This window comes from Temnothorax curvispinosus, unplaced genomic scaffold (genome assembly GCF_003070985.1).
Source record: "Temnothorax curvispinosus isolate PA1 unplaced genomic scaffold, ASM307098v1 QBEX01013717.1, whole genome shotgun sequence".
Taxonomy (NCBI): Eukaryota; Metazoa; Arthropoda; class Insecta; order Hymenoptera; family Formicidae; genus Temnothorax; species Temnothorax curvispinosus.
The window spans coordinates 1142712-1165475 of NW_020223497.1; the positions used below are offsets into that span (position 1 = coordinate 1142712).

The 22764-nt window shown below is 35.7% G+C and overlaps 2 protein-coding genes across 5 annotated transcripts; both read left to right on the forward strand.

Moving 5' to 3' along the window:
• Positions 1-891: 891 nt before the first annotated feature.
• Positions 892-10145, forward strand: LOC112463839 (poly(A) polymerase type 3). The gene is made up of 12 exons (XM_025030453.1): positions 892-1506; positions 1858-2096; positions 2667-2910; positions 3177-3281; positions 3366-3516; positions 3607-3818; positions 3949-4246; positions 4802-5005; positions 5067-5188; positions 5425-5586; positions 5733-5840; positions 6334-10145. The coding sequence occupies exons 2-12, from the start codon at positions 1885-1887 to the stop codon at positions 6385-6387; spliced, it is 1872 nt and encodes a 623-aa protein (XP_024886221.1). The 5' UTR covers positions 892-1506; positions 1858-1884; the 3' UTR covers positions 6388-10145.
• A 3454-nt stretch (positions 10146-13599) lies between these two features.
• LOC112463865 (relaxin receptor 1) lies at positions 13600-22488 on the forward strand. Of its 4 annotated transcripts, none has more exons than XM_025030519.1 (21): positions 13600-13846; positions 14559-14678; positions 15200-15265; positions 15335-15437; positions 15686-15757; positions 15843-15914; positions 15994-16137; positions 16849-16920; positions 16996-17067; positions 17153-17224; positions 17673-17744; positions 18016-18087; positions 18289-18360; positions 18807-18877; positions 19080-19241; positions 19742-19887; positions 20297-20447; positions 20720-20849; positions 21220-21410; positions 21771-21929; positions 22000-22488. In XM_025030519.1, the coding sequence occupies exons 1-21, from the start codon at positions 13759-13761 to the stop codon at positions 22149-22151; spliced, it is 2259 nt and encodes a 752-aa protein (XP_024886287.1). In that variant the 5' UTR covers positions 13600-13758; the 3' UTR covers positions 22152-22488. The 4 variants fall into 4 exon arrangements, with proteins under 4 accessions (XP_024886287.1, XP_024886288.1, XP_024886289.1 ...); XM_025030520.1 differs by having other exon boundaries at positions 16852-16920; XM_025030521.1 differs by having other exon boundaries at positions 22008-22113.
• Positions 22489-22764: the final 276 nt, after the last annotated feature.

The window sequence follows — 22764 nt, forward strand, 5'->3', positions numbered from 1 at the left end:
CAAGAACTTGCGCTAAGGGTCACACCATTTCCAACGTCTGTTAGGGCCAAAGCACATATGACAGTCGTAGTCGTGGACGTAAGTAACGCACAAGCTTTGGCGTATCCTGATCTGTCAGGTCGGGGACTACGACCGTCGTATATCGCTACGCCATGTTATGTGCTTTGACCCTTAGGGCCGGGGCACAAACATTGCCGTAGCGTCTTACGCCACCTTACGTGAGAATTGTCTTAAGCATCGTCTACAATGGCCGTAAGAGTAGATGTAAGACGTAAGGAGTAAGCTATTGACTAATGGGATTTTTACAATTCAAGAATAATCGACTGTGGTTGGTCAATAGCTTACTCCTTACGTCTTACATCTACTCTTACGGCCATTGTAGACGATGCTTTACGCCACACGTAAGCCAAACGTACGACAACGCACATAGAAAAACGTGACGTAACATATCATACGTTACATGCGTTACGTTACTTTTCTATGTGCGTTGCCGTACGTTGCTAGTACTAATTAATACCCTTTTTTATGCATTTCCACAAGACAGACATTTTCTTCTTTCATTTTTGTCCAAAATTAAATATTCGTCGTTTGAAGTTATGTGTGTCTGATAATTTACTTGTCGTTTCGAATACTCCACTGATACATAAAGGCGACTAAACGTGACGTACGAAAAGATCGTAATAATTATTGAAAATTATTAAAAATAAAAATACATCATAGATTCTGCATTATCCATATCAATCGCTCGCGATCACGTAATTAGACGCGTTCGGGTCAGATGTCGCTACCAGCGAGTGTAAAAACCGAGGAGCCAATACGAAGATTGCGAAGCCTACGAGCGGACGAGGGCACGAGGGGGAAACTACCAAACTACGCCATGTTTGTGTTGCAGCCAGCGTTGTAGGTGGTGTGCGTGGCGCGGGGTGCGCGGATATACGTGTTGCCTACGATTATTTTTCTTCGCGTGCGTTAACCGCGTTTATTTACGTAGCGTCGCGACGCAGTGCGGAGACCCGGATCCGCGACGCCGCCGCCGCCGCCGCCCGCCCGCCGTTCGACGCGACGAGGGGGTTAACAACGCCGGGAAACGCCGCTGCCGCGCGCGTACGCACGCAACCGGGAAGACCGCCGCCGAGATCTCGGACTTCTCGGACGCGCTTCGCCACTCGCGCGGTACTCGCACGTCTAAATGCGACCGCCGTTCCCGCGGAGGTTGTTTACAGGTAGCCCCGCGCCGTCGTAAGGCCGTGACCGTCAGACGGTGGTGTCCGCGTGGCGCGTGGATTTCCCCCAGGGAACTCGACGTCGTCGTCGTCCTCGCCGTCGTCGTCGTTCCCCTCGTCAGCGACTGCAGCGCGACTCGACGCGCCGCGCTATGCCGCGCTAAACGCGTGCACTTGTGCTGTGTTTTATAACCTGACAACACGAGCGGAGTACTTCGTCCTGTACATCTTATTTATCATGCCGTTGCATCTTTGACGAAACATTATCAAGCATTATCAAGCGGTAAGACCCTGGCGCGCGTGTCTCTTTGTCCGGCTGTTCTTTGTCTCGATTTCGTCTCTCGCTCGGTTCCCCGACGCACCGTGACGCGCCGACCATTGTTTAGCTAGATTCTTCATTCACGAGGGACTTGTTGGGACCGAGTGATTGGGAACAAAGCACGTGGATCGTGCGCACGTTGAAACAAAGATCGTTCTTATCTCAAAATATTATTTATCTCGATGCTCCCCTGTATTTTTAATATATTTTGTTCTCTTATGTGATTTATATCCAGATTGTTCCAGAAGCGTTGAGAATGACGAAAGTCTATTGTATGATTGATACAGATATTTACAGCGAGGCGTCTGTTTGCAGGTTCATACTTAATTGAAAGATATCAAAATGTGGCCGACGCAAAGTAATAATAATTCTAGTGCGAACTCTGCGTCAAGCGAGAAGAACAATTTACGCACTCTAGGGATGACATCAGCTATCAGCGTGGCTGAACCCAAGCCCATGGACATTGCCAGAACCAACGAATTGAAGGAGGCCCTGAAACCCTACAATGTTTTCGAATCTGAGGAAGAGTTGAACCATAGAATGGAGATTTTAAGGTATGTCTGACCAAAAGTAATTTATAATTGTTTACATAATATAATTATCGTTAATAATTCGCTGATAATAGTTGCTTTCCATTTACATCAAAAAACTCAAATAATTCTCACTTGTGACGTCATAACTCAGTTAAACGCATGTTCTTTTTGCATGCTGACAAGTGAGATTCAACTGAGTTTTGTCCACTATCGAGACCATATGCTTTAATGAATCTAATAGCTGTAAAAGTATTAAGACGTAAGCAGTAAGCTATTACTAATAGGATTTTTACAATCCAAGAATGATCGACTGTAGTTGGTCAATTTTTACTGCTTACGTCTTAACGCATACTTTTACGGCTATTGTAGAATGGGCTTAATAGACTCACATTAAAAGTGAGGCTGTGGACCTGTATTATTATATGATAGCTTTGTCACCAAAATAAGCAAGTAAATACAAAATAACATAGCTTACCTGAGTATAAAATACTCACATAACTGAATGACTCAGATCACTTGAGTGTAAATGGAAAACCAACTAATAAGGTACTGCTATTTTTATCAACCGTTGAAACCTGCTTATTCTTACAGCAAACTGAACGCACTGGTTAAACAATGGATAAGGGATACGAGTGTAGCTAGAAACATGCCACCTAACGTGGCCGAACAAGTGGGTGGTAAAATATACACGTTCGGTTCATATAGGTTAGGTGTACATCACAAAGGCGCAGACATTGACGCATTGTGCGTTGTACCGCGTCATATATATAGAACGGATTATTTTACGTCCTTTTTCGAATTATTGAAAATGCAGGAAGAAGTCACAGATTTAAGGGTACGTAATTGAAGGATATATAATACATGTAATACCGCACACCTTATTAAATATATTTATTTCTTCAGAAGAAGCTCTTGTATGTGCGGTATAGTATTTGATTATATATTACATTCATCTAAAATGCATTTGGTAGAGGAAAATATTTATGATTATCAAATTTATGAAAAAATCAAGTTTAAATATATTTGTACATATATACAGTAGTCTTTAATACAAATTTAATTCAGATTTGATAACGTTGGCAATACTTAATTACATTGTAGGCAGTGGAGGAAGCCTTTGTACCAGTTATAAAAATGAACTTTGATGGTATAGAAATTGACATGCTGTTTGCAAAGTTAACACTTAAGGAAATTCCAGATTCAATGGTTAGTATTTTATATTTATATAAAAACAAAATGCTCTCTGTGAACTTTACCTTCTGCAATAAATCTTTTTATAAATGTTTGTAGGATCTCAGGGATGACATGTTATTAAAAAATCTTGATCAGAAGTGTGTCAGAAGTCTTAATGGTTGTAGAGTAACGGATGAGATACTGCGTTTAGTACCTAATATAGAAAATTTCAGATTGGCTCTTAGAGCTATAAAATTATGGGCAAAACGTGAGATTATATAATATTTTAATTAATTATTATTTTTTATAATAACTAACGCATGATGTATAAAATTTGTGGTTTTTTTTCTATTTTTAGGACATGGCATATACAGTAACGTCTTAGGTTATCTTGGTGGTGTATCTTGGGCAATGTTAGTCGCTCGGACGTGTCAGCTTTATCCTAATGCCGTGGCTGCAACTCTGATAGAAAAATTTTTCCTTGTATTCTCTCAATGGAAGTGGCCACAGCCAGTACTTTTAAAACAACCTGATAATGTCAATTTAGGTTATCCAGTTTGGGATCCAAGAGTAAGAACTATAGCTTTCATACTTTATATATAATAAATATTTCAAATGATGTGTGGTAGGATAATATTATATAATAAAATTTTGCGTAAAATATATGTATTTTTTAACATCATTTTTAATTTTTTTTAAGGTCAATGTGTCAGATAGATATCATCTGATGCCAATAATTACGCCAGCGTATCCTCAACAAAACTCTACCTTCAACGTGTCCGTATCGACTAGAACCATCATGCAAGAAGCGTTTGAAAACGGACTGGCCATAACTGAGGAAATTATCATGGGTAAAGCAACGTGGGACAAATTGTTCGAGCCGCCAAACTTTTTTGGCAAATACAAGCATTACATCGTATTGTTAGCCAAAAGTGCAAGCGCGGAGGATCAACTTGAGTGGTGCGGCCTTGTCGAGTCAAAAATACGACACTTAATAGGTAACAGATCGAATATGATGATACATTTACAAGGAACATATATTATTTCTCTTTTCATGAAAATGCTTTATTATTACCTGAGTTTACTTAACATCTGTGGGATGTAGATACAAGTTAATGTATTAAAGTATTGTAAAAATTGAAATAGATGTGTTCAAGTAGTGCGCTATGTGAGACAGCAGATTAATATGATATTATTGATGTTTAAAACTTATTAAAATTTGCTCCTTACAAAATAATTAGATTGTAACTATTTAAAATTCTGTGCTTATTATTTCCTTATCTTTTTTATTTTATTTTGTTGTTTATCACGTCGATTAACGTTGCAAAATACGTTGTAAAAATGCTATGAATACGAACCAACAAAAGTATATATTAAAAGCTAGAATAAATTATAATAATTTTTCAGGAAAATGAGCAATTATTAGATTTTATTTTAATCTGTGTCTTGTAATGGTGAAATTGTATATACATATATATTTACTATTTTTATATGTATTACGATACTAATAACTCGCGGATGCCAAATTGGCAAAATCATAACCATTCTCACAGGTATGTTGGAAAGGAATCCTCATATTACTTTGGCACACGTTAATCCGGAGGGGTTTCCACCATTGAATCCCGAATCCGGCAAACAGTGTTCTATGTGGTTCATCGGCCTGGCTTTTGCTAAATGCGAAAAGAACGAAAAAAGCGAGAAGGGCGAGAATATCAACGTTGACCTCACATACGATATCAAATCCTTTGTGGATACAGGTAGATTTGACTATAAATTATACAAATTTAGAATATATAATTACATATGTATTTGTTACAGTTGAGAGGCAAGCAGAACAAATAAATATGTTCAAAGAGGGAATGTGGATTGAAGCTAAACATGTAAAAAGGAAGGACTTGCATACTTATGTATCGCCAAGTTTGCTAAAAAAGGACAGGAAGGTATAGAGAACGTACTCTAAATTGAAATTTATTAACATTGTTAATTTTATATTATTGTACTGCATAATGTTTGCATATACATTGTGTGCAAGAGAACATAACGAAAGAGAACTGTCAAACGTAGCGAATATTTTATACATATAAGTTCTATCTATAATAATCAAACTATATTTCGAGTAATCACAGTTTAAGATATCCAATTGTTTACCACACTTACCACACAATAATTTTTGCAGGTTTCTAGCAGTGTGCATCGGAACGGCAACATTGCTGGAAATGGAAACAGTGGTAGCGTATCACCACGAAGTCAAGGCGATACAAGTGGCAAGAAGAGATTATCAGATCAGTCGCTCGATGCGTGTGGAAAGAAGCGGCGAATCAATGAGGCGGAAGAGCAAGTGAGGAGCATACCTACCTTATATTGCAGTGAAAGAGGAAAAAAAGATGCTTCAAATTTTAGACATAGAGTTAAATACAATAACAAAGCTAAATGTAATAACACTTATATACATAATTTGAATGTGTTTAATAATCCGTTTTATAGACGGAGAATACAACGTTAGTCAACGTTCAATCTTGCGGAGAAGATAGCAATTCTGGTTTCAATGTACATACAGAGGAATACAAACAGAATCTGTCAACTAATAAGGACGTAAGACATTGTATATACATATAATAAATAATTTTTATAACAGGATAAAATAATTGAATATAAAAATGAAACATAGTAAGTGAAAAATTTTTATTTACTATGAAATATATATTTTTTTTTTTATTCCTTTCATCTCGCCAAGTAGAGGTAAAAAAAGATAGACGCATGATAATAGTTTTTGCTTTTTTATTTATCTATCTATTGATACATTTCTTTTTGCTTAATACAGAATTCTAGATGCGTTAGAAATGTAAGCATTATCAGTAGCAGTTGTTACTTTTGCGATTCTGAAAAAAATTTTTCAGATCTGAAAAATAAGGTTAATACGCCACCGCAAATAAATATTAAATAGTTTTTCATTTCATGAAGGAACTCAATCGCAATTGCGAATACATATTCCAAGGAATGGAAATACATTATGATAAACTTGACGTTTTATTGACGACAATTAATAATATGATTCATTCCTCCTTGATGTATATCTGTTATGTAGGAAGGACCTACTAGTGCGACTACAGTAGCGCAAGAAGGATTTGTATGCACCTGATGATCATCGTGGGATTACTATCTCACGTCAATCCACAGATGCTCCTCTGGATCATCTAGACTGTAAACATTTCTCATGCAACCATCCACTGCCCACTGTAAGTCCTTCGTTTCGTAAAAGCAAAACAGCGTCACGCAATGGAGGAAGCTGTTCAGGTGTGGAATCAATCAATTGATGACAATTTATGTGTTTATGTGAGACACTATAATTAATAGTATTATAAAGAAAAACATCGACAGTCAATGGGAACAATTACGCTGGAAGCTTACACGATTGTGCCAGTGTCTGTGATGTCATTTATATCACTGGGGTAATAATTTTGAAACATATAGTTGAAAAGATTTGCCGCCATGAAGGTTGAAAATCTATTTCGCTTGGAAACAGAATAGCAATCATACTTTTTATATTTCCTTTTTGTATATATCATTTACATTACTCTTTTTTTTATCGATAAACACTTGAACAAGAAACTTAAGATTTGATAATACTTGATGTAACATAATTTTACATTTAATTTACATGACGAGCAAGAATAGTTTGATCGAGAAAATTACATGTATGGAAATTTCCGTATTTGCGAGTGTTTCCGCATGTTGGAAAAAAAACACAAAATATAAAATATATTCTTATATAAGGTGCATTTTTGTAATGCACTGCGGAATATACTTTAAAAAATGCATATGCGTACGATTTAGTTGTAAGTAGCTCTGATATACCTTATTATTCATAACAACGCAAATCACGTGCCGTGATCTGCCTGTTTAAGGTTTTGCAAACAGTACTGTACTGTTAGCGTTTTAATACGCTTCACTGTTTGTACTAAGTATGAACTATTATTTACGCGATACTTAATGTTGCTATTATTTACAAGGATTAGGTGTTCCATGCAAGTTGCAGAGTAGAATATTATTTACTCCTGGAGCTTACCATTGTACACATAAAAGAAAGACACTAATGGTTTGCTTCGTCACTTTTCGCTATGCAACTGTAATGCGATCGATAATATAACTGCATTACAAGGATCACCGACACTGGCATAAGTCCTAGGATGTTTCATTTACAAAGTACGTAGATTAGTCACTGTAAGAAGATAAGAAATAGAGACTTGCAAATGAAACATCCCAAATAGGCCATTGACTATCTTATTGACAATTATGTTGCGTGAGATAGTTTCGTACGGAGCCACCTTTTAGTTTTTGCTCAGAAGCAAAGTTATAGCTTTAACGAATTAGAAAACGGGCTGATTGGACACTTGGATGATTGAAATCACCTGTCACCAACTGGTGAGTTTTTTTTTTCAGGTGTTCAACTGCCTCTCACTCCCACTCTCTACGGCTCTGATCCTTGATCCTGATTCCGATTACCTTCTCATCTATTACAGTCCTCAATTCACGTGTTAAAGGCATGTCCACTAATCATATGCTACAAGGTATTTGATGTTCATTCTTTGGTACTTGTAAACGAAAACTTGCGAATACCGCAGTATACGCAAAAATCAGAGTACTTGCAAAGTAATATTTGCCAAGTTAAAAATTTCAGACACAATTCGTACTAGCATTGAGAATTATAAGAAGAAATATCTCTCTTTCCCCGCATAATCGACACCGCTAACAACTCGATTGTTATATTGAAATTTTTATTAATTCAATATATATACAATTTAATAGTAACTGCTAATTAATTTTTAAATATGACATGAAAATCTTGATTATAATACTTTGCAAGTGTCATGATTTAATGTTCAGTGATTAGGAATCATTCCGTTACTTGTATATATTCGTAGATGCGCCTGAGGTGGTAGGTTTCACTCTTTCAATGCTTGTCTTGTCGAGCCAATTTTATTTATTGATCGGGATATATACGTTTTCCTATGTACTAAAAAAACAGTAATATCTTATTTCTTCGCTTTTTCATGGATTCACGCTAATTTCATGCTTGAATCTGAGATTGAGGTATATTACGGTACCGTACAAGGAACACTAGGCCAGTTTATTTGATCGATCATAAAAAAGCTTTCCACACATTATTGACGTTACATGACATAATTAGAAACGCGATTATCTCTCTATGTAAATAACTGATCATGAAGTCTACAGCGAATTCGTTTAGATACATCAATGTGCACAAATGCATCCAATCGAATTTATTTTACTCGTGTATTTTTTTTTATACCGCCGCATGTCACACTCGAATTACTGTGATCGTTATTGCTATTACTAATGTCGTTTATCCACGGTTGAAGCTTCTGTCGCTATTCTCTTGCATGTTTCACCATCACTCGCGGGTTTTCCATCACAGAACAATTATTTCAGCTTTGTGGAATCGAAGTAATGCACGCGCGCGCGTCACCAGACGATTCTTGATCATAAATGTCATAGCATTCGGATCTGTTGCAAAGAAATCTCTTTCATCACATTTAATAGCACATATCGGTTTCCCGTGCTATCGACTCTCATTGCACCAATTCCCGGCCATCCATTACAACACTCATTATCTCGATACATTAAACTTGCTGGGATGTTCCAACTAATTGTCCGTATATTCCTGACGTTAATCACCGCTATCTCTTAAGTTCTAAGGTTCAGGGATTGTACTATACTTTGCACGGCTTAAACGGAGAATTTAGACGTGCGATAAGAACGTGGGCCGTTGTTGTCGAGATCGCTATAAGCAGAAAGATGAGGTACCTGTCGGCGAATGGGGAGGCCGAGGATCGCGAAAACAGTGAACATCAATGTTATCCTTGTACGCCAAATCTTATCTCCTTTATTGATTCGAGGCTGTCATGCGCCCGATTCGTACCTCTTTCTCTCTCTTTCTCTCTCTCTCTCTCCCTCCTCTCTCTTTCTCTCTATCTCGGAGATAGATAGACATGTCTGTAGCACATTTTCTCAATCCCCCCGCATTAGCCTCTCCCTTCTCCTGAAAAACCACCACCGTCGGCCAACGTGGACGTCTTGCAATTTCGATAGTGTGGCAAGGGGGGTAACAGGAAAGGAAACGCTATGTCTCTCACCCGCAATCTTATCTTTTATTATATATAGAAAAAAAGGGAGAGGAAATACGAGACAGAAACGGGGAAATACGCTGAAGGAGAAAAGAAAGGAACGAAGCCAGGCGTTGAGGATTTATGTCGCGGGTAATGCGGAATCGATGCACATGATTTTCTCGCGCGCGGATGCTGTACGGATCGCGCTTAGGATCTCACGTCTTATATCGCGATGGTCGAGAAACTTTTTTTTTTAAATACAGGATATGATGCGTCCGATTACCGAGAAATCGCGCGAAACACCGTACCGAGGACATCTTCATGAATTTATCCGCAAACAGTCGTAGCTCTCGAAAAACTCGTTCGACGAGTTATTGTAAGATAACTTGTATTTGTACGTGCATTGATCGTACGTGCTCGTACGTGATGCACTTCTGCGAGCATAACGAACCGCATATATATCGATACGTCCGCGAGATACGCTTTCTTCATCTCCCTTTTCCCCTCTCGAACGCTGTTTCATTTTCCGAGCATTCTCACTGAAAACACGAAGCAGAATGCGCTTGGCCGCGTGTGCATCGCCCGCATAGATCGCGAATGGCTGCGTGCTCGCGCGCGATAACGATCACCGATCCGTTGCGCATCCACAATCGGCAATAGCACAAACGAAAAAAAAATAGAACGAGGAAGGACATGCATAATTTGTATCCTGTGAACATTGTACACTCTGTATCTCTCCTGAATAAACGAAAATAAATTTTTCTTTCAACTCCTTCAGCCAAAAAAAAAAATGACGGAACGTCGGTCGTGTCAAGGCGGAATGACGTCGGTGAATTGTTTTAAATTACCGCGATCGTCCCGTCTTGCTATGATCGACAGATCTTATTCTTGCAAACATATTCTGTCCCAGATTTTATCATTGTACTCAATATTACAGTCTATGTGCAGTCAATTATGGTACAAGTTAACCCTTGACGTTTCGTTGAAGTTTTATTTCCCGCTTGAATGACAGGCTTGTCTTCCTTATCAATCGTCAACGATTATTGTCAATCGAGTTGGCGTAAGTGTTGCATAATTTACTGCATACCACAGGTAGGTAGGTATTTTCAAGATATAATTAGATTAATTTAAAAAATCGGGCTTTAATTCCATAAGATGTATGTAATACATATACTTGGCGCGCGAGACACTACTCCGTGTCTCTTAATGATAACTATTACAAGTAACGTATTAAAGAGATAGAAAAGTATAAAAATGTGATATTGACACGTCGTATAATAACATTTATATTGATATCGATATCTTTAAAAATAAGCATTTTTATTGTTTGCAAAAACCATAGAAACTTCTTGCGTCTTATCGAATCTAATAATCCATTCCCAATTTGAGATTGATGAACTATATAACGTAATAGTTCTCTGAAGGTACGCCATGGATGCCTTTATGATCTGCAACGGAGCGCAGCTGCATCATACCTCTTAATTCTCCTTGTAGTTTATTTATAGGTAAATTAAATGAACCAGAAACACAAAGCGGTCGCGCTTCAGATAACCATAATTGTCCTATTGGAAACATTCGCGGAGATCGGAATTACCGTGCCGAACGTTTCCAGGGAAAAGATGTAAAACTTTCCGGCCGTTAAGTATAACGGCTTTCGCGATCGAGCAATGCATATCATTAGAAGACGTACTAACTCGATTGGTATTCAGTTTGTAAAAATAATGCGTCTGATCGAGAGCTCTGAAATATGATGTACTAAAATCAACAGTTTTTTGCCAAATTATATAATGTAGTTTGAATCTTTTTTTTTCTCTCATTAATTACGCTCAGAACTGAATAAACTCGAAGTGATTGGCATGTATTGAACCAAATTAAGATGTTACTTTTTTAACATTTCGAAATTACGTTAAGAGAATTAAAATTTGTAATATCTGAGACATTATAAATCTTACCTAAAAATTACGAACTACTAATTACTGAATTAATATAGTCATCGAAACATAGTTGAATACTTTGAAAATAAACTTTATAATTATGGATTTCTATCCACATTTTTGACTCGCATGAGTTCAAATCATTTTTTCGATTTCCATTGGACATTTCTTATCCGATGACATAGAACCAGGATACAGTTGGCCGTACAAATAACACTTCAGACGGACCAGAACACTCCGACATCGCGCCGATCCACAAGAACGTGCTGAGCGGTAATGAAATCAAAATAGAGCATAAGAGTATGTCTCCGATATGTTCATACGAAGCCAGCAGCTCGTACGAAAGAGTACAGTTGCCGGAACCTGTCGAAAGAGCCATAGAATTTTCCGTTATCCGCAGGATAATGTCAAGCCGTAATCCCCGCTGATGGAGATTTTAATGCACAGATTGAGATATTAATAAGGATTAGCGAGCAAATTGTACGAACGAGGTATTACTTCATTCATTTAAGTAACAGCAATTTTGATCGATTTTTTTAGCTAACGATTTAAATGCTAAATTCCTTTAAATAGGTACTATATTTTAAATAAAGATTATTTGAAAGGGCTAAATTACTAATTAAAATCCTAAATGTATAATATATTGACGTTATGTAAAATACTGTAGGCATGAAAAACATTGATATTGCCGATAAATATTGCTAACATTTGTATTGAATCATCCTGTTTTCCTTATCGGAATTTCGATAAAGCTCTCGTTATCAATAACCCTTACTTGCCACACTTCTGTAGACGTCACGTACTTGCCACATTGGGGTGGAATCTACCCCAGCGACCAAAATTGTTATAACAAATAAGCTATTCAATATTTTAACTTGCTAATTTTTTTAGAACTTCTTAAAAGCTTACTTTTAAAAGTTATGTAGGTTATATAGCCAAAAATTAAAATTATGTATGATACAAAAATTAAAATAGTAAAAGAAAAATGAAAAAATGGCTGTTTTTACAAAAAAATTCATTGCTTGAACTATTGACAGATGTCGCTATAGACCCGCTCCTCATAGGTTTCGGTACTTAAAATTAAGGGAATATGGTCGTGGGGTTGATTTGATCCCAGTGTGGCAAATAAGGGTTTTAAGGGCAACAGTTAATTCCGTCGATACGGTAACGCAAAAGTAATCTCAACATCTTGTTGATATTATGTATATTTTTTAGCGAACAGAAATATATAGCTTGTGATCAGAAAACCGTTGTGACTTTCCAGTCAGATTAAATATCGAGAGCAACAGAGGCTTGCTCCGCCTCAACATCTGCTCGTTGTAGAACAATTCCATTCGTAATCACACGATTTTTCATCGATAATTAATAAATGCGTAAAACTATTTTAAGAAGCAAAACTTTAATAAGGAGAAATTGAAGCATATCGAAGCGCGCGAGGACAATTGTTTTGGAATAGAAAAATAGCCGAACTCCTTGCCAGAGGAAACTTTGCACGAGTATGAAATCGATATTATTTTCTTTATCCCTATTAATCCCTAATCTCCATGGTGGTTATCGCGTGAGATATTATGTGAGATAAAATTTCACCAGCTGCAGCAGGGTGAATCACTTGTGTGAATCGTATTTTAGGCACTGTGCGATGTGCTTTGACCGTAAGTAAAATTATTGCGATATTCACCCTCGATGGAGCCTTACTCATAAAAAGTACTAATTGTAAGTTCTCCAGAAAATAGCAACTTTATTTCTAAAAATGTATACGTACCTTTAGGCTTTATATATAGGCTAATGCAATTTAGTATTAATTATTACGTATAATTAAAATCTTTCCATTTCATTTAATCTTCTTTAAAAACTTAAATTTCTTCATTAGAAGAAATTTTTAGCTTATTTTTAGAGCTTGCGGATCTTGTATGATAGAATTACTTTCTTAAACGGTTTAAAATATTTATTCTGTTTTTACAACAATAATATATAAATGTATGTTTATAGCTATATTGATTAAGAAATAATTCTTTGTAAAATTTTACTTTGTGTTATTCTATAATAATGGGATGCAACATTTGTAATAAAAGATTGCAAGAAATTAAGAATTCCGTAGCCTCTGCAGTAAGTCTTATTTACACACGTTACTATGCTTATGGGCAAGGGAGGCTGCTGGTCGGAAGATTAGAAGAACTACATACATAGGAAAGCTTCTCCAGGGTCGACGAAGAGCGCGTGTGCAATACATTGAAGCTTACATCACGAACAAACGGATGCAACTAGTGTCAGTTAGTGTCCTGAGTGCTAGCCAGTTACACACGACGCACGTAAAAATTTGTATGGTGATCCAATATAGTGATTCGAACACAAAAATTATTTATCCTTTGCCTAAATTTTAAGATTATAATTATATTAGAGAAATTAAATTAATTTATTGCATAAAGATAGCAAACATATTTAAAAATTATGAAGTATAAGCATATCGTTATCGTCGGTGCATCACTGATTACAACACTCTGCTTGCTTTCTGGACTAATGTACTACCTCAATCAAGGTATAATTATTAATACCTATAGACAGATTTATTTTCAGCGAATTTCATTCTTAATTTTTATTATTCTAAAGAATTTTCCAACGATTGCGATTTTATTATTTATTTGTGAGGTAGTTTAATAAAAATTAATAACTTTAAAGAGAAAAATAAGGATTGTAAAAATTATAATAATTTATATTATATAATTTTCTAAATTACATAAATATTGTTGGCAGTTCTGATTATAGCAGTTCTAAGAATACGATAGAAATTTCTTATTTTCTTATTTGGAAAAAATACTTATATTTATTTATGTATGGTAAATATTATAAAAGATGAAAGAACCTTCTATCATATAAAATCTTTATTTATTATTTGCAATTGTTATACATAATATCTTCCTTTTTGCGTGGTATAACAGACCATGATTTGAACGTTTCGTTGAATATACAGATTACTTAATAGCTATTTTCTATTCCTTAGCACGTACGCGTCGCTTTAACAAGATAAAAGTGCGTCCTTCGAGCTAGGCGTGAGACTTGAATTATTAGATTGTTTCCACTGAAAATATACGATAGTACGTAAACCATTGCCTGCATACGTGATAAACTGCCATATGATAAACATTTTCTTGGAAGAACGATTCTCACAATAGTCACAATTTTATGAGAGTTTACTAAGAAAATATAATATTGACAAACTCTGGCATATTTTCGTATGTTTCATATTTCAGACAAATGTCCCATCGGTACCTTCCTGTGTCTCAACAGTACCATGTGTATGCCGCAACGTAGCTGGTGCAACGGTGTACCGGATTGTCCGCATAGCGACGATGAATCCACAGAAAATTGCTGTGTGTTCCAAATCTTATTTATATTAATAATTACCACAATTTTTGCCACAAATCCATTTTAATTTCGACTCGAATTTGCTTAGCGGCATTTATGTGTATGTAAGACATCCTATTATAGGATACATATACAGAATTTTGAAAAAGTGTTTAATGGAAAATGGGAAGTGTTTAATGGAAAATAAATTGGCATATATAATCGCTTTTATATCTCGTCAAATTCCAACCAAAGCACCTTAATAATTTCTGTAATTTGAAATAAGAAATTTTAAATCTGTTATTTTGACGGGATTGGTTGTTCTCTTCTTCTTAAACTTCCGATTCGCTAGTACAAACAAATTCTATTATCTCACTATCTTAATCATTCATTACTTCATAAGTATTTTAATAACGACACATATTTTATCTTAGCAGCACTAACTTTCATTTATCGTAACTTTACGTTTGAAGGAGAAAGATTTTATCCTGATTTCTAGATTTCCAAAGATAATTTCGTGTCCCTAATTGATAAATTTGCTGTGCAGTTGACATGCACGGAAACTGGGATTGGTTTATGAAAGAAAGAGATTGGGGAAACTCAGAGAATTGCGGTAATATATCATAAAATACGCGATAAAGACGATATTTGAGATATTTAAAAATTTCTATATTTTTCTCAGATACATTTGACACTCCAGCTGAATGCATTTACCACGCGTGTCGTGCGACTTGTACGAATTATACCGATGTGCCCAAGAACCTGTCACCGAACGTAACAGCAATGTACGCTTCACAGAAAAATGTTATTTTTATGACATCATTTTTATATAAATGTTAAGTTTATTGCTCGACTAACTGGCACTAAGTACAAAGACTGCACAACGTTTCGGCCCACGGTTAGGGCCCTTTTCAAGTGTCCAATAATTTTTATATACATATACAGCAAAACAATGTTGGTGGCTTTAAATCAATTAAGTGTGTTTCTCTGAACACTATTAATTAATAATAACATGGATATATGACTTCTGCAGTTTCCTAACTGACAACTCGCTCACGCACTTATCTCGCAACGCGTTATCGAGATATCCGGAGATACGCTTGTTGTAAGTTGTCCTTACCTCCGAGATGCAGAATATAAAAAACTTAACAAAACTCTGCATAATACCTTACAGTTTTCTATTATTTCAGATATCTCGATAATAACGATATAGTCAAGTTAGAAAAAGAGGTTTTTCACCATCAATCTAAATTGTTTTGGTTGTAAGTAAATTTTACGTTAAATAATTCATAATACTCTGAAAAGTATTTGCATATAACGAAACTCCGTTTATGTGTACAGAATTCTCACAAATAATAGCATCAGCGAGATCCTACCGGGGCATCTAACGGGACTGAATAAATTAGAGACTCTGCTACTGGATCAAAATAAAATTGTGACGGCAGATTTTTCTGACTTGGAAGACAGCACTGCTGCGTACTTGATGTAAAATTATCTCAGTTTGGAGTTAATTTACATTACTCTACTATGTTAAATTATGAAAAATTAATGACGATCTCAATCTGTTAACTTTCCATCCATTTATTGTGACATAAATACTTGCTTTTTGTAATCAACGTTATATATATTTAGCGTTCTTTTTTACTTAAAATGCTATATATATCTACATATATATTATATTTATTTATTTAACATTATTATTTGAAATAGTCTGCTTTACTTACACTAGTATTGTTCATAAATAGAGCTATATGATTCATACAAAATAAAGTTTGAAATCAGTCACTAATTTCCGAGTAATCTAATCCGCGTATGATAAGCATGCTTATTATTTACTCTGTGTATATAATCACGGCGTCAGAGAGTCTACAGCACATCATTACAAAAAATATAGATCCGTTTATAGATTGCTTCCTTAATCCGTGCAGTAATTTCGCGTTTGAATGAAAGGCGAATAATATGCAAATCTTATGCAATCAGATTGAAATAAATTGCAACAAAATTACAGTCAATTGTGGAAATTTATCAGTGTCGCTCCTTTCGAGAAGAATTAATTTTCCACGTGTTATACTTTTTTATTTATAAGAATCGCTGTTAACGATCATCAATGTAGCTGTTAATATAGGATTACATCGTCCATATAATCATTGGATGTTGATAATATACTATATTAACTTGCTCTTTTCTATTTACAAGTAGAAATCTGAGTAAGAACATGTTAACGACGTCCGCGTTGAAGCTACCACGATTGCCAGTGTTGACAGAAATGTAAGCCTATACATGTAATACACGCGTATTTAATGAAAATAGAAAACGTGTACATATTTTGATTCTCCGTTTTAGAATATTGGACGGAAACCACTTCGAGGCGATAACGGAAGATCTATTCGCCGGATGCCCCGCTTTGAAATCACTGTACGTATACGTAAGTAGATTACGGAAGCGATTACTGTCATTGTTAATAAGATTCATGCGAGCTAACGGCTCGACGATGATTCAGGAGTATGGAGGACAATAGCGTAAGCAGCATCGACGAGAACGCGTTTCGGAATTTGCAACAACTTGTTGAGCTGTAAGTGGATAAATGTTAATGTGACTCGGTTTCAAGTTAACGGTACCGGCGTTCGGTTATTGTAACCGCAGGATAAAACACATCACGTAATTCCGATTATCGATTCAATATTACTGTGCCAAGTCGCGCGATCGATTTTCTTTTAAAGTGACGTCCTAAGCGAAATAGGTTTTTTACTCTAATCGCGATACAGACATAATTAAACGCAATGTTTAATTTTTTATCGTCATATCCGTGTTTTCTCGTACAATTATAACTCGCATCTGTTCAAAGTTGAAGTATTAAAGATTTATTACCGTACAACAGACGTTTGACGCAGATACAGTTAGAAGTTGGAAACTGCATTTTATCTCGAACGTTATTAATGGCAAACTCAACTGCATCTAATGGATTGACTATAAATCAGATATCGGCGATCGGACACAATTAAAATACAGCCTTGTTTCAGCAACTTGGCATACAACAGGATAGTCACGATACCGTCAAACGTGTTCCAGCCTGTGAATAATCTGTCGAAGTTGTAAGTATACAAATATCCGTGTTGTAATACCAATCCGCGCGATAATCCTTTAGCCTTACCGCTAAATGTTTGAGCTACGTACGTGCTTGAGCTCTATTCGCTGATACTTAACCGCTAAAGATCTGCTCACGAAAGTGAACTACGCAAACGTCACGTACCCGCGAGCGCAACCGGTTTTAATTTATTAAGTTCGTGTAAACCGGAATCTGTTTGTGAAAATGAGATTCATTACTCCTAGCGAGATGTACGTGATATAGTCTCATTCTTCCAGATTAATCGGTTACAATCCTGTCGTCGAGTTATCAATGACGCTTTTTGATCCATTGAGTAATCTCCGTTCTCTGTAAGTTGCATCGTTTTTTCCTTTAAAAGCTAAGTGAGCAATTTTTCCCACTCAATAATAATGAACATGAGAGATTATTGATTTTGTAAATACGTCTCCTTTATTAATTTATATCAGTATAAATAAGTTAATATAATGCAATAAGTATATAAACCAATTTTTATTATAAAATATTTTATTGTATAAAATATGGAATTTCAGAAGTGTCGAGGACATAAACATGGACAATATGGATAAAAACGCATTCGACGCGTTTCCAAGACTCGACTTTGTGTACGTTTCTTGCGGTTATTTAATTAAATATTAAATAAATAAAAGTATCTTCGCTCGTCTGAAGCAAAAGTTAATCGTATGTTTCGGCCTGTATTACGAGCGGTATTCAGGTGTTAATAAAGAATTTATTTATTTGAATGTAACAATAGTTGCCCTGAAGAAGACCAAGTAGGTCGAAACGTTGACTACGAATTAAAGTGGATTACAAGTTTATGTAAATTCTTTATTAACATCTGAATACAGTTCGTAATACAGGCTGAAACATACGATTAAATATTAAATATTAATAATAAATATATATAAATAAATAAATAATATTATTAAATATAATAATAAATATTGTATACACAATATTTTTTTTAACAAAGACATAATTTTTAAGATTGTTAAAAAGCGAATGATCTTTTTGCAAATTATCTTTTGACACAGAATTCCAAATTTTTCAGATATTTCAAGAAATTTCATTATTGCATGACTTACGCACCGAAGGTGCAAAAATGCAGACCTACTAGCGATGGTAAGGCGTATATCGCGATTAGAGATAGAAGCTGTACTCAAATTGCAGCATTTGATTCAATTCATGATTCAATATTGAATATTTGATTCAATATTGAAACATGATTGATTCAATATTGAATCAAACGTGACAAGATGCGTGTCAAGGAAAATGACTCAATATCTCTCTTTCTTCCTCTTTCCGTCTTTCTCTTTTTCCGAAGGTGTATCATCGATGTCTCATTTGCTGGACAAGCCTCTGTTAAGGACTGCCGTTTGGAGCATATCTTGTGTCACTTGTCTCGGTAATAGCCTCGTTCTGTGGGGAAGATTCACCGCAAAAGATGAGAATCGCGTTTTGAGTATCATTATCAGAAATCTCGCAGGTAATTGCGCAAGCATGCAATTGTTTCCAACGAAAATATTTAAAGCTTCTGTGAGAATAAAGTTTTTCTCACATTTTTCAAAAAGATAACTATACATCCGGAAAATTCAAAGAAATCAAATAGTTTTTAAACGTAACATAAAATATTTATATAAAAATATAAGGATCGGATAAAAATAATTTTCTGATTTTATGGTTCTAAATATTAATCGTCCTTTCGATAATAAACGTATTTGCTTCGAAATCAGTGAAATTTTGAAAAATTTAAAATTTTTAATAGCCGCTTTGCTGCGACTTTAGAATTGCATAGACACGAGATAACGACAGCGAAAATAATCCTTAATTCAAATGATTCGTGGTACGCATCGAATCACGAAGTGCACGCGAGTTATCATAGTTTGCGGTTCACAACAAAGCGCAACACGATGATCGATCGAGCATATTAATGTTAGGCTCACTATAAATCACAAGGCGGTAAAGTCACGTAAACCTCTTTTATAGTGTCCGACATGTTGATGGGAATATACCTCTTCATAATCGCCATAGAAGACGCGAGGTTCCGCGATAACTACAAAGAGGAAGCGAATACGTGGATGTCCTCATGGCCCTGCACACTCCTTGGAGCATTGGCGATGACATCATCCGAGGTATGCACATCAACACTTCAGTGAATCCCACAATTTTCAATTCGCAACATACAATTTAACGGTATTATTTATAATGACCGCTTGCGCTACTGTTGAGCGAAATCTGGGCGCCGTGACAAAATGTCGACATATGTTAGTGATATTATGTAGTGCATTCAACCCTTACGTCATTATTGTAAGGCATTTGCGATTTCTTTGCTCAAATGTAAATATCGATCAAACCGCATATTTTTCTCGAAACGAGTTTAATCGATTTAGATACAGGTAACTGATTTTAATTAACACGCGATTCTAATTTCTCAGAGAATAGCAGTGTTTACATATTACAGTTAAATATATAAATTGAGATTAGAAGACACTTAAAAAAAAATCGGAAATTAAAATAGATGATCGTAAATTGCTCGGCAAGGTTTCCGTGCTCATCCTGTCATTTATGTCCGTGGAGCGATTTATTCTGATCGCAGCACCTTTGAAGTGTCATCGCGCCATGACATCTCAAGCTGCATCCTCATCGATGATCGTCATCTGGATTGTCGGATTTATCATCGCGCTCGTGCCAGGTTTGTTTACGCGATAGAATAATGTTTTTATTTAACTTTTTAATTATTTTTTCTCTAATTTAATATCATTTTTAATTATCATTTTTTATGTAATTATATTTTACACAAAGCAGTAAAATATAAACATCTTTGAATTTATGTTTCAAATATTATAAATATGCTTGAGCCACTAATTACGTCATTTTAATAAACCTGAAGACTTTTTTAAGAGAAAATAATAGAAATTTGCCACATCATAATCGGATTATTCTCTCTGAAACTTTCCCCGAAAGTTATCCATTGGAGAAGCAGCACACGATTCTACGGTGTCAATGGAATGTGCTTTCCTCTACACATTGACGATCCGTATCTGATAGGCTGGGAATACTCAGCCTTTATCTTTCTGGGACTTAATCTCATCGGGTAAATACACTACAAGAACTTCGTAATTGAACCATGGATTGAATTATGTGATATGGAATCAGCTGTCATTTCTCTGTAAGAATGTATTATAATTTACCGACTGTCTCTTTGATTTTTTGATATCACAACAAAATTTCTAAAATTTATTTAAAAAATTGTATCCAAATAGTTTTTGGAGTTGGTTCTACATTGCATAATTACATCTAATCATTAGTATCAGAATTTTCTTCGTAACTATACAATTATGTCAACGGTATAGCGTTCGTTACAAAATTTAATCAACGTATACCACGATCTTAATCAATTCTCATTTCGTGATTGCATTGGAAGAAGGGAGCCTTTTCAAAGCTATCATTGCATTCATTTGCAGATTGATGATTATCGGTTACGTTTACGTTGCCATGTTCACCAGCATCTGGAGAACGCGCCGTGCCACGCCGTTGTCGGTCGGCGATTCCGAGTTCGCCCTCAGGTTCTTCCTAATTGTGTTGACAGACGCGGCATGTTGGGCACCGATTATAGCGTTGAAAATTCTCGCCATGATGAAATATCCCGTGCCACGTAAGCAGAAACGCTGATGCGAGTTTTCGCGTTCCCACCGAATCGCTTTCAATGCTTTCATCGCCTCCGTTACAAACTTTGCTCGATAAATACGCATGCAAATCTTAAACTACATTTTTTTTAGCATACTATACTTTTATCATGCGAAACACGAACAAAAATAAAATATTTACTTTTTTATTTCATTTCGCAAAGAAATTAATATAAAGAATTACAAGTGTTAAAATTAGATAGAACACAGAATATATTATAAAAATAATGTAGATCAATGAAAGATCTATAAAAAATATTAATATAAATTCAGATATTTAGTAGCGCAGTTAAATTTAAAAGATATTAATAAGTGGATAACATTTATAGCCGATTTACACGCCTGGGTAGTGATTTTCATTCTGCCGGTGAATAGCGCGGTCAATCCCTTGTTGTACACTTTTACCACGCCGAAATTTCGCGAAAGGCTCAACGAGGGTTGGCTCGGAAAAGTGCGTAGTTACGTATCGAGGGAACATTCCAGACAAGGTTTGTGTTCCAATATGAGTAATTGCTTGAACTCTCTACTCGTAAAACGTTTATTGCTTTTATTATACAGATTCGCAGGCATCAGCCAGTACCAATAAAACCGTGATTACCGATAGGAACATGATACAACCCACTTGGAACGAATTTGATGACGACAGAAAAAGAACGCCGCCTTTGCTTGATTTGAACGATGAAAACACTCGATCCGAGAGGCGGGACTGAGATTTAGTAATTTTCATTGAGATTTATTAATTACATATATCATGCTTCTGTATTAAATATTACATAAACGGTGCTGATATTCGTGTGCATTGCCGAGCCGATAGGTTGTAATTACCATATAAATGAACTATAAATCTTTATAGCATACATATCTATGGTATAGATAATGGACGACTAGCTTAGAACTAACAGTAGTGAGAAATTTTATTAACTGTGGTGACCATTGAAGAAGAAAATCTTTATGAACGGAAAGATTGTAATGTAATTTAAATTGAACTCAATTTGTATTACGTCACGCCAAAGAAACTTTCAATAATAATGCTACAGAGAATGATTATTTGCTGCTTCACTGATTACCGCGAGAAAGGTGGTTTTATCTACTTTTTTAGAAAATCTGTCTGGTGCTGTTGTTGTTTAAGAATACTGCTCTCGTATCTCCCCTTCGGCTCTGCTAATACTGTTTTGTTACAAGCAACTCAGCAAGAAACTTAGTTTAGATATCGTGCTCCTATCCTCCTTTCCTCAGAGATTAGCCGTAAGAAAGGTACCCAGAATACGCTCTGGTTTCTGAACGTATTGTTTCGCGCATGGGTGATCCCGGCATGCGGATATT